At 42.1% G+C, this 16715-nt stretch overlaps 1 protein-coding gene across 1 annotated transcript in view; it reads right to left on the bottom strand.

Moving 5' to 3' along the window:
• Positions 1-1230: 1230 nt before the first annotated feature.
• The window catches only part of lama4 (laminin, alpha 4), a 49883-nt gene continuing 34398 nt past the window's right edge, over positions 1231-16715 (bottom strand). Inside the window, exons 23-40 of the mRNA XM_063223110.1 lie at positions 16515-16677; positions 14383-14516; positions 13527-13698; positions 13226-13357; positions 12679-12821; positions 12245-12374; positions 11473-11610; positions 10710-10843; positions 10280-10438; positions 9272-9425; positions 8467-8657; positions 5877-6066; positions 5466-5621; positions 4833-4992; positions 3172-3302; positions 2967-3060; positions 1978-2097; positions 1231-1506 (exon numbers count right to left, since the gene is read on the bottom strand). Coding sequence (XP_063079180.1) covers positions 1361-1506; positions 1978-2097; positions 2967-3060; positions 3172-3302; positions 4833-4992; positions 5466-5621; positions 5877-6066; positions 8467-8657; positions 9272-9425; positions 10280-10438; positions 10710-10843; positions 11473-11610; positions 12245-12374; positions 12679-12821; positions 13226-13357; positions 13527-13698; positions 14383-14516; positions 16515-16677 — 2647 coding nt within the window. The 3' untranslated portion in view covers positions 1231-1360. The remainder of the gene's footprint in view (positions 1507-1977; positions 2098-2966; positions 3061-3171; positions 3303-4832; positions 4993-5465; positions 5622-5876; positions 6067-8466; positions 8658-9271; positions 9426-10279; positions 10439-10709; positions 10844-11472; positions 11611-12244; positions 12375-12678; positions 12822-13225; positions 13358-13526; positions 13699-14382; positions 14517-16514; positions 16678-16715) is intronic.

Raw genomic sequence — 16715 nt, 5'->3', positions numbered from 1 at the left:
CAGCAACTCTATTTTATTTTATTTTACTTCATACAGTAAACACAACCAACATTTTGTGAGAAATCTCTCTCTCTCATACCTGGGAGGAAATTCCCTTTCTCAATGTACCACAGCACCCCCAGCACACCGTGTTCATGCACACAACGAAATTGCATTTATACCAAGGTGGAGGAAGGGGGAAACCTCAAACAACACCCCACGAGAACAGTCATGGAGGACGATGTGGGACAGCACAATGGGGGCAGCTCATTGGTCCCACAACCCAATAGTCCACTTGCTCCTGCTGCTCCATGTTGTATTTTTTAGACATTATTCTGTTCCACAACTCCATGTCCCCACATTTCCGAGATAACGCCTTTCTCCCCACCATAAAACTTAGGGCCTAAATTTGAATAAATGGAACATTCAACAACAGGAACATGCAATGTGACCAATGGGCTGGGCCTAAAAACAATGTTAAAAGTCCAGACACACGCACACACGCACGCACGCACACACGCACGCACGCACGCACGCACGCGCGCACACACACACACACACACACACACACGCACACACGCACGCACGCACACACGCACGCACACACACACACACACACATGTAGAGTATATAAAAAAGAAAAAGTAACCCTAATTGGTATTATATGATGCAACAACAAAGGTCTAATGTGATACAGATGTGTTTAGCATAGCCTGGGCAGGATTTATTTAAGTAGAACCAAATTTGCATAGAAAATATAAATGTATAAATCCAAACAAAAGAAAGATTGTTAAGAACATGAAGTGATAGGCAGCATAATTAGGCCAATTAGATGTAGGACTTAATATTGAAATATTATCCCACACAGCAAAATAAAAGGCAGCAACTGTGCAGAGCTCCAAACAGAATAAAATAACTTCAACAAAATGATCCCTTAGTCCAGTCTAAGTAGTTTTGGGTAGATTGTTGACATGGGGCAGTTTTGTTACTTTATATGATCACATTTTTTGCAGATCAATCATTTTATTGAACTTTAACCCTAAAACAAAGTACAAATGCAGTTACTGCCTTTTTGCTTAGAAGAATCTGGTTAGTGTGCTGCATATAACCTCTGATGATTGTCATATCATTCAAGATATTTATAGCGGTGAAAATATACTTTTTAAGAGTTAACATTGGTGACACAAGTGCAATATGTGTTTTGATATATTGGCAACATACCGACAACAAAGAAAAAAACAGACAGACCAATTAGGACACGAGACTGACAAGGCCATTTAATACAAAACATGAAACAGGATAATCAAAGTAAGGACATTATGATCGGTCCTGTTGCCATGGTTTTGCCATGGTCTCCGTGCCGTGCGTCATGGCGCTGTTGCTATGCAGCAGGGCAGGCGTCAACTCCAACAGCTCCTGTGACTAGGGCTGCTTTGCGGAAGCTGACGGGGGTCTCATTCACTACTAAATTCCTGACGCAGCCTGTGTATGATCTTCTGGTGGCAAGAGGTTTCGGGAGCAGAGAAACTAGAAAAGAAAAACAAATTCAAGATGTTAAGGATTTCAGGCCAAAAAGGCACCGAGTGTGTAAACAGGCTTAAACTTAAACCTACAAATGTAAACAGTATACACCATACTCAGCATTCTATGTGGTTGACAGGTTATATGCAGATTGAGTACAAGAGGCCAAAATGAAAATTGCCTAAATTAGTCATATTAGATATATAAAAGTTGCTGTCAATGGCCGTGGAAACAAAACACTCAATTTACATACTATGCCAATACTGTACTATGCCTAGGCCTATATGCCCATACATTCATACTATGACTATATTTACATAGCATGTAAAGTTATACAACTAAATGGATGAATTGGAAGTACAGTAACAGTTGGAAGTGAAAGTGACAGGTGAGATAATATATGGATGTTCAAACACCCAATCAATAAAATATGACCTAAATATGGCTCTTGTGGCAACAGGTAGCCCTCGGTCTTACCTGGAGCCCCTCCGATAAACACAGGGGTCCTGGTGGTCTGGGCATCAGGGCTGAGAGGGCCCACCACATGGTTCACCTCCGAGTCCACATCCAGCTGCACCACATTGGCATCTCGAATGACTGTAGGCAAGGGAAATGCAGGGATAGATTAGAAAAGACATTCCTTATGTGATATTTATGACATCCAGATATGTTTGGTTGTCTTTGGGTATAATGCCAAGGAATTCATAACAACAACAAATACTGTATGTGCATGTAGACTTATTGTGATTTCTATGTCTTTGCTAAACAGGTGGGCTTGGCAGAAATGTCATAAAATTCCCCATTCCAATTCCTCTCTCCAATTTTGTTCTCTTTTCACTGTTTCACTGTGGTATCCCCAACATTTCTGGGTTTGAGGGACAGGGAAGCCGACAAGGGGGGACAAAGGGGTCAGTTGTCCCGGCCCAGGGAGATGGGGGGCCCATAATTGGTCCCACATTACATTGAATGTATTGGGTGGGGGGCCCTTTCAGATGACTTTGTCCTGGGCCCAGCCAAAGCTGTCAGCGGCCCTGTTGAGGGATATCAACGACTACCCGAGGGCTACTAAGGGCTACTTGAGGGCTATTTCAAAATCTTCTAACGTCTTGACATCCTTTGATGGTTTGCTTGTCATTAGTGATAAACATTACAAAGAAATAATGTTACAAGAAAAACATAAACTGAGAGAGTAAAACCTTTTTGTAGACACTATGTTTTACCATCCTTGGTGGGAACCTCAAAAGCTCCTGAACCTGCAGGCACCATGTTTGTGATGCCTCCTCAACTTATTAACTGTCAAGTGCTTTGCTTAATTAGCCCTGCAAGAAGCCCATAACTCCTCTGTGTTCTACTTATGTCATACATTGCAGTGGGAACTTTTGAATGCTCATGAGGATACGCTGGTTCAATAGATCCTTGAGCCGCAACTGCGTAATGTTTATCTAAACTGTTCATGTCAATTGTACCTGTGATGCGGTGCCAGTTGCCGTCACACATTCCCAGTCTGGGATTCACAAACGTGGAGAATTCACGGATGCCGTTGTTCACCAATACCACCACCTTTAAAAAAAAAGGACAAAATTAGAATGTCTTAGGAATTTCTCAGTACTTCACTGTGACTGCTGCTGTAATATTGACTCTGATTATTCACTCTGTACAGTGTAGCCCTACCTGGTTATTGTGGATGTACACGGTGAGGTATTCCTTCTCTGTTGTGTAGGTATGCAGTAGCACGCCTGTGGCCACACGAGGGCGCACTTCGACCACCACTTCAAACTTCAGGCCCAGACTGAAGGAGTCATCTGTGGGAGAGAGGAGGATGTGAAAAAACAGGGTGTCACTCTCTTTCCATTGGCCTCCACACTTTCTCCACCTCACCTCTATAGCTAGTCCTTTTAATGCCAATAATAAATATTTACAATCTGAATTACGCCATTACGTCCAATGGCCGAGGGTGAGAACATTCAATACCTCTGTGTCTGTCTCTCCCAATAACCTCCCTATACTAACTTTTTATGTGATGTCTTGTTGATAATGTATGTGGGCCTATGCTGTCCTGTCTGTACAGACTGTTGGGGTAGTGATGTATTTTATGGCAGCCTACTGCAACCTTCCATGTCTCCAAGGCTGAATTTTCTCCCTGCTAGACTGATAAGGAAGCCTAAACCTAAATACTTTTGATTTTAAATATTTACATTCAGTAACGGGACTTGGAATTGCTGTCGTACATATCATAAAAAACGGATTGGTAAATGTTTAGAACCCCTTCTTCCTCTTGGAATGTTTCTCAACGCTGCATGCATGTTCAGCCCGCACTGAGGCATGTGCACGTGCGAAATTCGGCCAGCCTCGTCCGAGGTGTGAAATTGGCCCCTGCTTATTTAACAGCTGCGGCGCCATTCCCAAGACCTTGGTGTCTGAAGGTCTGCTGCCAGGGTCGGACTAGCGCACAGGCTAGATATGGCAGCAGCCTAGGAGCCCCCCACCTGCCATGGGGCCCCTGATTGGCCAAAAGTAAAAAATTGTGACAAGAATTGTGAATTGTGACAAGATGCAATGTTGAAAAATTCACCTATTATGTTGAGTGCAGTTAGAGAATATGTTATCCTGAATTCCTCACTCATAATTATGACACTGTCTAGGTAAATTGTTAGCAAAATTGGCATTCTGAGGGGGCCCCCACAGCAACCTGTAGCCTAGGTGCCCCAGACCCTCTTAATCCAGGCCTGTCTGCTGCCCCCCCTTCCTCAATCTCACCCTGCTCTCTCCACCAACACCCAACAGGTCCGCACTGGGACTATCGTGTTACACTGTGTGGTCTACAAGAGCCCCTGTTTCTGCCCCAGCGGAAAGCCTGGGACTTTGTTAATGTGAAATGAAGGAAACTTAAAAATCTCAAAATGCCACGGATCAGTGGCTACTAATTCATTTCATTCAATGACAACACATTTCTTAAGTACAGCCATTGATTTCACCCTAATACAGTACACACACACAAAATGTCAAGGCATATACTGTGTATAGGACATTGGTTTTCTGCTAACATCATGGAAATGGGATATTAGTAAATCGGGTGGGACTTGTAACTTTGATTCCTGTTTTTTCTCTCTCTAAAGTGACATAATGGAATGTGCCTTCAAGCAATAAATGAGTGTGTGTGTGTGGGGGGGTGTGTATGTATGTGCATGTGTACTTGTGTGCTCATATGTGTATGCCTGCGTGCTTATGTATGTGTGTGTGTGTGTGTGTGTTTGTGTGCGTGTGTGTGTGAGAGAGAGAGAGAGAGAGAGAGAGAGAGAGAGAGAGCGTGTGTGTGTGTATGTTTGCCTTACCCAGGACCACATATCCGCCCTCGTCTGAGAAGTAAGCCCCGGGCTCTGTGGGCCCCTCGAAGCATGGTACCACCCCAAAGCTCTTGGGAGCCGAGGACAACCTGCGGCCATTCAGCTGAAGACTCCTCACGCAGCCCGTGAAGCTGTACACCGAGTTCCTCTGATGGGGAGACCGAAGCAAAAGAATGATCAGATCAGGAGTAGGCCTAATATTCTATTAGTGTATTCGAAATTGGTGATGGTGAAAATAGCCGTTGTGAGACAAACCCAAAATGATGGCTAAATTAACAGCTGCCAACCACCAAATGCTGATGAATTCAGTTTGGCTGTACTTATCAGCCACTTTGACCCATTAGGGAGTGTGTGTTTCGCTAGTGAGGTTAACATCTACTAGGCATTTTGGCTGGTGATGAGCACATTTAAAGGGGTATGCCACTATTTTGGGGCTTATTACAGTTAAAATCGTTGGCTGGGGTTTATAAAGGTGGTAAAGTGTCTTATTTTTCATGTAAAGCGTTGTCTTGCTTTAAGACAAGTTAAAAGAGGTAATATGTCGCTAAGCTAGTGAAAGTCAATGAATCCGTGTAGCATAGTGGCATACCCCTTTAATTTAGAGCCCTGTTGATGACATACCTGTATATTCTTGTGGGCTTTTGTGGGTGGGACTCCCCCCACGTTAACAGTGCTACTGACATTCCATGTGGCATTGGCGCCCGTGACTCTGTCATCAAGAACAGTCAGGCCGTCTACCACCAGTCTTCCCATGTTCCCATCTCGCACGAAAATGACCTGGAGGAGAGAAGAGTTGACACCTTCTGTTCGACTGTAGTAGACCGTGAGGACACTTAGTGTACAGTATGGTGTCAATATGTGACAATACAACACCTTATCAAGGTCTATCATACATGTCATATTAGTAATAGGAGTATTAAGGATACACAGCCAAAGATGCCAATGATTCATTCATGCATGGAAAAAGTGAACATTTCCAAGCCACAATAAAAACTTGATGGTGGTAGTAAGTCCGTCTTATAGAGTATTTACATTGTGCCAAGCTCCATTGTTGTACTTCTCCTGCGTTTTCATCCTGATTTTCTCCTGGCCGACGTTAAAGGTGTACATCAGCTTCCCCTGTGTCATGTAGAGGGCCATGAAGTTGTCCTCTGTCTCATCCGACACGTAGAAGATTAGACCAAAGCTGGACTCTGTCTTTAGAGATAGAGAGAAGTGCGACCTGGACCAGACCGAAGAAATCTTGTTATATAGTAAAGGCTTAGTGTTGTGCATGAAGTGAGGTCAATTTATTCACATACATTCCATGCCAAATAACATTAAAGGGACACTGTCCAGGAAATGGTCAAAACAGGTATTGCAACTATGCTGCTCATTGAAACTGGGCTGCATATTGCCAAACTTGATCTTTTCAGGAAAGTTTACTAAATAATAAACTATTATTTTCGAGTATGGCCCAAGTACAGTCATTTTTGCAGCTAAAAATGGCTATTTCTGGAAATTCAAAATGGCGGACCATGGAGAAGATCCCCCTTTTCATGTATGAAAATTGCATTTTTTTCAGTCATAATGAATACTTAGAATTTGATGGTGGTGGTAAGTATTCATGAAAAAGGTAACATTAGTGAATGGGTAGCATGGATTCTGGAAATAAACAACTAAAAATCCTGCACAGTGTCCCTTTAAGTAACACCAACAGTAATGCTCTATAGATAATATTTATAATAGTGTAAGTGCTGATGTGATTACAATGAATTTGGAAAAAAAATGGACAAACTACACTGTAACAAATAGCTGTTTATTTACGGAAATTCTGCAACAGCATTCTACTGCTTTTCGAAAAAACAGACAACTACTGTGAAAATATTACTTTGAGTCACATATTGAGCAAAAACAGTAAGTACTGCACAATAGCAGTATTCGCCGTTGTGGAAAAAACTAGAGATGCACCGGATCCTGATTTTTAGGATCCTGCCGGATACCAGATCCACTGAATAAGATCCTGCCGGATCCGGAACCGGATACCGGATCCTACAAAAGGTTTGAAACATATAGTCTACTCGCACACGTGGGCCCTTTTTATTACGTTGGCGCAAACTATTGTTTAGACTCATTGGCTTATTGCCACACTGCCTTCAATAGCCGCTTCCAAAGGGATTTCACTCCATGCAGTGATTGGGGTTGTGACAGACTGAAAAGCCTAGGCTAGACATGCACCAGACCCTGATTTTTAGGTAACATGCCGGATACCGGATCCACTGCTTAAGATCCTGCCGGACCCGGACCCTGTGAAAAACTCTATTATCCTGACGGATCCGGATCCGGAACCGGAACCGGAACCGGATCCGGTGCATCTCTAGAAAATAACAAGTTATTTTAGGCAGCACCATTGAAACCCATTCATCCTCCACTTGTCCGTGATCACCATCAAACTTCAATACCACCTGAAGAACTGAAGTCATTCTGACTGGTTAAAGATTATCTGATACTATCAAGCATGATGAAACAATTCCTAAGGAAACTGCAATACTTAAAAAGTGCTTGATGCAGCAAAGTGTGAGTAGCACATGCATTTTGATAGTGATGAAAGTGTGAATTGCTGAAACATTTTAAGAACTTGTAACATTCTTGCAACAAGCAGCCCCATCTAAACCAATCTGCTAATCAGTGCCTGGCCTCACCTGAGTAGGGCTGTTATGCCATTATTCAATTACGGGCGTCACCTGCCAAGGGCCTGATGACTCTGGTCACATGGTACTCTTGCACCTGTATATAAATCTGGACTATCAACACTTCAGTTGCTTGCCTGCCTGCTGGCTGGCCTGCATGGCACAGCATAGCACTTGTTTGCCTACAAGCTTGCCTACAAGCTTGCTTACATGCTTGCACACTTTCCTCTTTGTGAAAGCTTGCTGTATGTGGCATCATTTGTGGCATTGTGGCATATAATGTGCCTGCTGCAAATTAGGCATTGCTTTGAGAGCTAGCTTGTAGTGCTGCTTGTTTGCTGTGCTACTTGGTGCAAAATATTTTTTTAAAGACTGACCAATGCTATATTCATCATTGGCTCATCAAGAGATACAGTAAAAAGCCCACCTTGCACACTATCATTGTAACATAGCACTGCGTACTCTGACATTTTGTTCATGCCCACACTTTCAAAGGACCACCGCAAACCATTTTCTCAATACAGCATTGCGGCATAGTATCATGCTCAAGGCACTCCAGTCATGGTGAACGATGGGAGGGTGGGGTGGTAACATGGCCAGGGTACCACAGTTATGGAGAATGATGGGTGGGGTGGGAAGTTGCCATGGCCATATTCATGAATACAACTATGACCCAGTATTTTCCTGTCATCACACAGTACAATTCAACTTTTTAACTGAAATGTACTGTTATTTTTCTGTAGAGTACTGTTATTTAACAGTTCAATTGCTGCTGAAAAAATGTTATATACTGTGATACATTAAACAGCAATGAGCTGTATTTGATTTTTGGTGTGAAATAACAGTAGAATTACAGGTAAATATAATTGCCAGTAACTGCCGTTATTTTGCAGGGAAATTTTCTTAGAGTGTAGCTATTTTTTGGTAATTGACTCCATTCATCAGAGACCCACCTCTCACTAATAGACTCAGAGATGTTGAACTCCTGGCGGCTGTTAGCTGTGCCACCGTAGTGGTAGGCGTTGCGCGTGGCCCGGGGCTTCTGGGATAGCACACAGGGTGTGGCGTCCAGCTCGGGAGGCTCCAGGGGTCCGCTCTTCAGCCCCAGGGGCCCCTGTGGGAGGCTGGACTTATCTCTGCTAACCTGATCATACAATGATGGAGGACAATGGAGAAGAAGGTCATTTACTCTTAAGGTCATCATGTACAGGAACAGGGTACACTAAACATACCTACGTATACACCTACGTATGCCACATGTAAACGCTCCAAAAGGCAGACGAACTTACTCACTTTATTCTACTCTTACAGACATATACTGGAGGCATTTCCATATCAGCAGTTTATTTCCATATTTTCTCACATTGTTCATATATTTTTGAAGGGCATAGGCCCACGGTAAGAATTACCACATTCTGATATAAACTTCATAGTACTAGGCCCTATATCTTTTTAACATTATACCACAATACGTGAAGTACGGTAGAATTCAAAATATTCAGCAATGTCCACATATCAGTAGGCCTACATGAATATAGACATGCATTTCCATACGGTTCCACATTGTTCAATACCTTGCGAGATGCTCCCAGTTAAGGCTTGGAGGAGTTCTTGCTGGGCTAAACTTCTTAGTAGGCCTACTATATTTTTTTTTACTGCTATACCACAACACGTGAAGTAGAATTCAAAATATTCAGCAATGTCAACATGTCAGTGCATGAATGTATTTCCATACGGTTCCACATTGTGCCACAATACCTTGCGAGAGGCTCCCTGTTTGGGCTTGGAGGAGTTCTTGCTGGGCTTGTCCTGCAGGGCGGCGGGCTCCTGCTCCATGGGGCAGTCCTGCAGGGACGTCTGCACCTTCTCAGAGTACTTGAGGAAGTCTTCGGCCTCAATGTCTCTGTCTTGCCTGCAGAGGGATGAACAGAGCCGAACAAGGTGAGCAATGAAACACATCGTACCTCCTGTCAAAATAAGCTTTCTAACAGAGGTGTCAAAAGTAAAAGTAAAAGTAAAAGAAAGCGAAAGCCCATTGGGAAACTCCAACTCCCATTGTCATTGTGACACAGCACTCCACAGCACACAAGTGAACACTGCACACTGCACACAACGAAAATGCATTTTATGCCTCACCCGTGCAAGGGGGCAGCCCTCAGTGGCGCCCCATGGGGAGCAGTGCGGTGGGACAGTACCATGCTCAGGGTACCTCAGTCATGGAGGAGGATGGGGGAGAGCACTTGTTGATTACTCCCCCCACCAACCTGGCGGGTCGGGAGTCGAACCGGCAACCTCTGGGATGCAAGTCTGACGCCCTAACCGCTCACCCATGACTGCTCACCCATGTACTTTTGTGGTGTAATTACAACACTGGCACATTACATTACATAGCTATTACATCATTAACTCCATTGTAGCCTACCTAATGAGAGAGATAGACTATGTCATTACTGAAAAACACTGAAAACCTAACAAGGACCCACCACAAACTTGATCCAACCAGTGCAGAGTTAGCTAATCGTAAGACAAGTACACAGGTCTGGTTACTCAGATAAGTTACTTGTATTGGAAGGAAACTGTGTTTCTTTTTTTAACTTTTACTTTTATTTTTGACACCTCTGCTTTCTAACGGGCTCAACTCATCAAAAGTAAAGAGCAGCTGGGTGCTCAGTGCGTAGGAAATATTCGAAATGAAGGAGACAGGACAGAACTCCGAGTTGCTTGTACTTTGTCGCCCGTCGACGGGAATAGGATAAGTGACAGTACCTGCTCATGTATGCATAGCTGATGCACCCAGAGAAGTTGGCTATTTTGCTTGTGGGAGAGCCTCCAAAGTAGAAGACCTTTGGTGTGGTGGCGGAAAGTGCCGTGCTTGGCGAATGCTTCTTCTCTTGCTTGTCTTTGTCATCGACAACAAGCTCATACCTGGGGGAAGAAAAGCAGGCATTAAAAATATATCTCTTCTTTTCTTTTTTTAGGTCTTTTTCGACTTTATTGACAGGTGGACACAAAGTGAATGGGGAGAGAGACGGGGAGGGGGTCTGCAAATGACCCGGGACGGGAATCGAACCCGGGTCGGCCACATGGCAGACAAGTGCCCTACCGGCTGGCCACGGCAAGGCCTTTTAACATCTTTTCTGTGAGGCAAAGAGAATAACAGAAGCACTGCAACCAGAATCGGCCAGAGAAGTCTTACTTTTTATTGGTCACAGAGGCCACAAGGAAATGTCGCCTTCCGTCATTGTAGTTCTTCTTGTGTGACTTGACTTTGGTCCCCTTGCAGTTCATCACAATGCCGCCATTATCCAGAGAGATGGAGAACTCATCAGCCTGGAATGGAAAAATGTATATCATCACTAGGGCTGTGACGATATTGTATCGAACCGAGAAATCGTGATACACAGAGTCACAATAATGTATCATGATACCAGGAGGCAGTATCGTGATACGCCCTTTCAAAGCTTTATTACCCATTAGTCCAAAAAACAACCTCATGATTTGATGTGATGGTGTTTCCAAACTTCAGTGGAGATACATTTCAGAAATCGTGGGCTGTATCGAACCGTAGGTCAAAAATCGTGATACGAACCGAATCGTGAGTTGAGTGTATCGTTACAGCCCTAATCATCACAAATACTGCATTCATGTGGAATTAGCTATGTATATGATTTTCCAAGATGTGTGTAAGGAGCCGCACAGCTGTGCAGTGGTGTAGTCTACTTTTTTTGTGGTGGGTATACTGTATATTTGAGCATTTTTTTAAGTGGGTATACTGTTTATATTTGTGCTATTCTAAATAATGGATCAATCAATTTTAAGTGGGCATACTGAAATCCCAAAAATTTGGAAGTGGGTACACTCCGTATACCTGCGTTCTACGTAGACTACACCACTGCAGCTGTGGTAACGTGGGGGAGAATGGTAAGTCTGCCTTAATCAGGTTTCAGCTGGACACTTACCCCGTCATTGTGGTAGAACAGAAGACCAGCTGATTGCTCTGTTCTGAAATTGAACCCTCCCTCAAACGCCTCGAAAGGCGTAATCTTGGCTGTGGATCCCAGGAAGCCGTCCCCACTGAAGTATGCTTTACGGGACATCTGAGGGGAACATATTGAAGAAGATTATTGATGCAGTCTGTCAACTAACAAAGTAAGGTAAATGTTCAGAATATCACTGCCCATTTTTAATATTGTTCTATTGATGTTATGTAGTGTAGTGTTTCCCATATCATTAATAATAATGATTATCACAGACAGTATTATCGTGTAATCCCGATCGGTGTGGCTTTGTTCATTTTGCATCTTTACACAATTTAATTTCCAATGAAAATTTCATAGATGTTATTTGTAGAGTAAAGTAGAGCAGAGTAGAGAACTTTTATTAATCCAGAAGGAAAGACGAGACGATTATACGATTATATTACTTATTTGAAAAGCAATTATATTCCTCTGAAGAGGTCCAGAAAACCCCAATCAAATCCTCAAGGAGGCTGGCCTTGGCTGTGGTTCAAACAGATAAGGCACCACACTGTTACACTGTGGGCCCGGGTTCACTTCCAGCATGAGATCAACTCATATCCTGATCCTCCCGCATCTCACCCTCTTCATTTCCTGTTCTCTCTCTGCTATCACATCAAATAATAACCCCACAAAAACACACAACATCCCCCAAATAAATATATAAATAAGTAAGTAAGTAAGTTAAATAAAATAAATAACCAGGAGGACGTACAAAGGACTCCTCTGGACATCCGCTGCTGATGCCAATGGTCCCAGGCTCCTCCAGGAGGTTGAAATCTTTCTTCTGGAACTGGAATCCTCTGACACAGCCTCTAAGGCCTACTAGGGATGACAGCTCTGGCCTGGGAAATAGATAAATGGATAAATAAAGAAAGTAAGAAAGAAAGAAAGCAAGAAAGAAAGAACAGATACAAAACAGAATTACAGATATACAGAGGATAGGCAAAATGGGGCATCAAGGACGTGTGTCTAACTATACAATCCCGGGCTCTGTGCTCTGTGGAGACTGTGTTACGAATTGTTCAATGTTACACCTCCAAGGCCAGGAAGCTAATTCTGTCCAGTAGCACGGTTGGTGCAGCTCTCAAGGTCTTATTTTGCACTCTTTTGTCCATGAGCGAGACTGTGTGCATTTCATTTACATGCCTGGAATTGAGAATGCTGGAGGACGCTCCCCCGATGTAGATATCTGAGAAGGGTAAGGCTTTCTTCTCGTTCTCCATGGACTTCACATGAGTCCTATCCACCAGCAGGATGATCTTCTTAGAGTGGTGGTAGATTACAGACACCTGTGGAAAGAAAGAGGTCCGTGTGTACAGGGCCGTAACCAGACATTTTCCAATACTGAGATCAAATACTACGTGCTGTACTGCCTACTGTACATTTAGAATGTTGAAACACTACAGTCAAACTAGTTTGTTTTCATTAATCACTGCCTTGAGGATAAATGGTGGTGGCATATACAGACTGAATGTATCAATGTTGATCATATTTACATTACTGACAAAAATACAGAGGACATGACCTCTGTGTCCTCAATGGTATTTACGGCCATGTGTGTGTGGTATTTTTAGGGGACAATTCTCTCTCTGTCTCTGATAAAAAACGTTAGTGGGAGAGGGTGGGGGGTGGGAGGGAGTGAGAAGGGATCAGAAAAAGAGGGAGAAAAAAAAGGTGCTGATGATTATTGTACCTCATGATTACGGGCATCGTTGATCTGCAGTTTCGGTAACTTGCTGTCCATGACAACCGGACCTCCGGCAAAGTTGAAATTGTATTTAAGCTGCAGATAGCCGTCTTTCAGTCCCAGCACGAAGTAATTTGACTGAGGAAGACATTGTTTTCAATTTTAAAAGGATGTACAGGCATATATTATATCATGTTATGTTATGTTATGTTATGTTATGTTATGTTATGTTATATTATATTATATTATATTATATTATATTATATTATATTATATTATATTATATTATCAAGATAAAAACAATTACCCCATTGACCATCAGAAGAAGTATACCGTCATTGGCAACAGTTCGAACTTCAACATCAAACCTGGTGACAACGCTGATTCGACCCCTTCTCTCAATGTTGTTGACAAGAGCATATCCGGTGCCATCAAAGAGATAGCTCGCCACTCGACTCTGAGAGAAGGCCAGCTTGTTCCTGTAGTGAACAAAACATAGTTTGTTTTACACACAGGAAACACATGAAAAGGCACATGAAAAAAGGGGCCCTTTTTAACCCCATCTATGTGTGAAAACCTTCTCTTGACAGTGCAGGACTTGGTGCCTCTTTTCAGGGCAAAGGTGGCTTAGAATATTAGTGTGAAATTCCATGTCGCCCATAAAAGTCTGTTTCTGAGGTGGACTAACCTTGAGAAAAGGTTGAGAAAGTGAAAAATCTTGCCATATATTCCTTCTGCTAGTACTTTTCTGGACTCTAAATGATTGTTCAGCAAATTAGCTGATGAAGCTGATTAAGGTTATTCTCAACAAACACCTGACAGGACTTTTACTTTCTGACGTCTGGATATCTGTCAGGGCCTCTGGAGCAAGACTAGCTCCACCTGAGGTCTTATGAACAGGTCCGCCGCTAGGCATAAGCAGAGCAAGCAGAGCGCTTAGGGCCTCAACCACTTTGCCCCCAAAATTGGGGCCTAGTCAATTGCGATTGACTGAAAAACGGATTTTTATATTATTCAAATATGAGGGGGGCCTCCTAACCATTTATGCTTACTCCAAAACCTTAGCAGTGGCCCTGCTTATGAACCAGTGTTCCTTTTATAATTGTTTAAAAAACACATTACAATACAATTACTGGTGTGATATCAACAACAACAATACACACCTGGCACAAGGCGGTGAAGCACGTACATCCATTTTGTGTAGTTCTTTGAAATGGTACAGGCTTATGACGTCGTTGTTCATCGATGCCAGCTCCAGACATCCCACAAATTGTGCCAGGCTTAGTGGAGGAGGAAGCTGTCAAAAACAATAGGACAGTACAGTAAAATTATTTGCAAATTATCACAATTGTTACCAAATTATGTTTAGTTAAACACAAGATTGCTCAATGGTGGAGGGAGCAGTCAAAAACAATATGTACGTTATCATAATGACTATCTATCATAATTGCTATCAAATACTTTTTAGTTAGGCACAGGATATTTAATGTTAAACTGCACAATGTTAAAGATGCTCCTGCACAATGTTAAAGATGCTCCAGACTTAAAAGTAGAGGGGACCGGGCATTTGCAGTTGTTGGCCCAAAACTGTGGAACGAGCTCCCTCTTCACATCCGCCTGGCTCCCTCCTTAGCTGTTTTTAAAACAGATCTAAAGACCCATTTTTATGCCCGAGCTTTTATTTCCCCTTGATCCTATTCTTGTCCTTTTAATCTCCTCTGAGCCCTATTGAATTATTGATTTGTTTATTTATTTATTGTTTTAACCCACCTTTTTTACCCTTCTTATGTATTGACATTCTTGTGTGATCTTCATTTCTTTATTTGGATAGGTCTATTTGTTCTCATTGATACTGACTTCAGTATATTTTCCAGTCATACCGTATCCACTAATGCCTGTGTTTTTATTTTTGTGTGTTTTATGGATGTCTCCATGTCTTTTGTCTATGTTGCTTTATGTTGTTTCAAGTCTTTTTTACTTAGGCCCTCCTGTTAGCACTTTGGTCAGCTGCTTTTGTTGTGTTAAAAGTGCATTACAAATAAACTTTGACTTGACTTGACTTGAAACTCCATATTCCATTGCAGTTTAGACGTTTGGTGCGATTGACATATACAGTACACTTCACAGCTAGAATCCTGCCAAACCAGTAGGCGAACAGACAGAGAGTTTATGAATGTTGCTTATTAACAGGTTAATTGTACCGTATATTTACATATATACATTTATTTCTTTTTTACTTTCTAGATATTTATATTTGTTTACAATCTGTTTATGTGTCTTGTTTTATTTTACCTCTCTCTGTACAGTGTCCTTGAGTTTTTGAAAGGCGCTTTTAAATAAAATGCATTATTATTATTATTATTATTATTATTATTATTATTATTATTATTATTATATGTCACAAGTCTGAATAAATGTAGAACAGCAGGTCCAATTGTTTTTAACCTCAGCACGAGTCAACACCAGAAAGAAAAGAAGAAGATTCTAGAAGACTCTGGAAGATTCAGTCAGTCAGACTTCCTGTGCAAAATGAAGTGCAGTACTGTGCGTATGTGGTGCTGTTTTACTAAGCTAAGAAAACATGCCACAGAAATGCTATACCAGGAAAAGCACTGAAACAATGTTGTTTAGCTTCTCAGCCATAACTGATTGCGCTGGCTAACTGGGTCATGTGTGAAATCCAAACTATTTGGAAAGAAGTGCGGATGCAGTGGTTCCCAAACTTTTTCAGCTGGGACCGCCTTTTGGATTTTTTTAGTCCATTAATATTTTTAGATTTTCCATGAATAGTTATTGATAGAAATCCACAGGACAACAAATGCATCTATTGACCATACACGTGGACACTGTTACTAACCAAATTATGGAATTATGTTATGTTATGACATTTTTATGCAATGTCCCTTTTGTCTGTGACCTCCCTACAGTACCTCCGCGATCCTACTGCATTATACCGCCAGCTGCTTCGTACTGCGTGGGCCTCATCTCTCAGACATACCGGTTTTTAATACGATGGCTATTCATTTTTACAGTAATATGCTAGAGTTGAATTCATTATGTCTTTTAACTTTTTGTTTTTGTTTATTGTACAGTTGTACTTTAAGTTCAGTTAATATAATGTGCCTTTCTTAATTTTCATTTGGGATTAATTATGTGATTTTAATTTAAAAATAAAAAACTTTGTTATTACTACCTAAACGTTGATCCGGTGATGCATATTCCTTCATTTCCCATTGGGATTAATAATGTAACCCCAATTTATGTTATAAATAAATTGCTTTATTATTATTATTACCTTAACGCTAGTGGGCACACCTCCCACAAAGAACACGGTGTCTTCGGGATCCAGGTCGAACAGGGAGTCTGGTCCCAGGGCCTCTCCCTTCTGGATGAACTTCTGCTCGGCCGTGGTGCTCTGGCTGGGCACGGTCAGGAAGATCTTACCATGCCGACCCAGTCTGAATGGCAGCACAGAGAGAGAGAGAGAGAGAGAGAG

The sequence above is a fragment of the Engraulis encrasicolus genome, chromosome 18 (genome assembly GCF_034702125.1).
Source record: "Engraulis encrasicolus isolate BLACKSEA-1 chromosome 18, IST_EnEncr_1.0, whole genome shotgun sequence".
NCBI classification, from domain to species: domain Eukaryota; kingdom Metazoa; phylum Chordata; class Actinopteri; order Clupeiformes; family Engraulidae; genus Engraulis; species Engraulis encrasicolus.
This window is presented reverse-complemented; position numbering and strand designations above follow the sequence as displayed.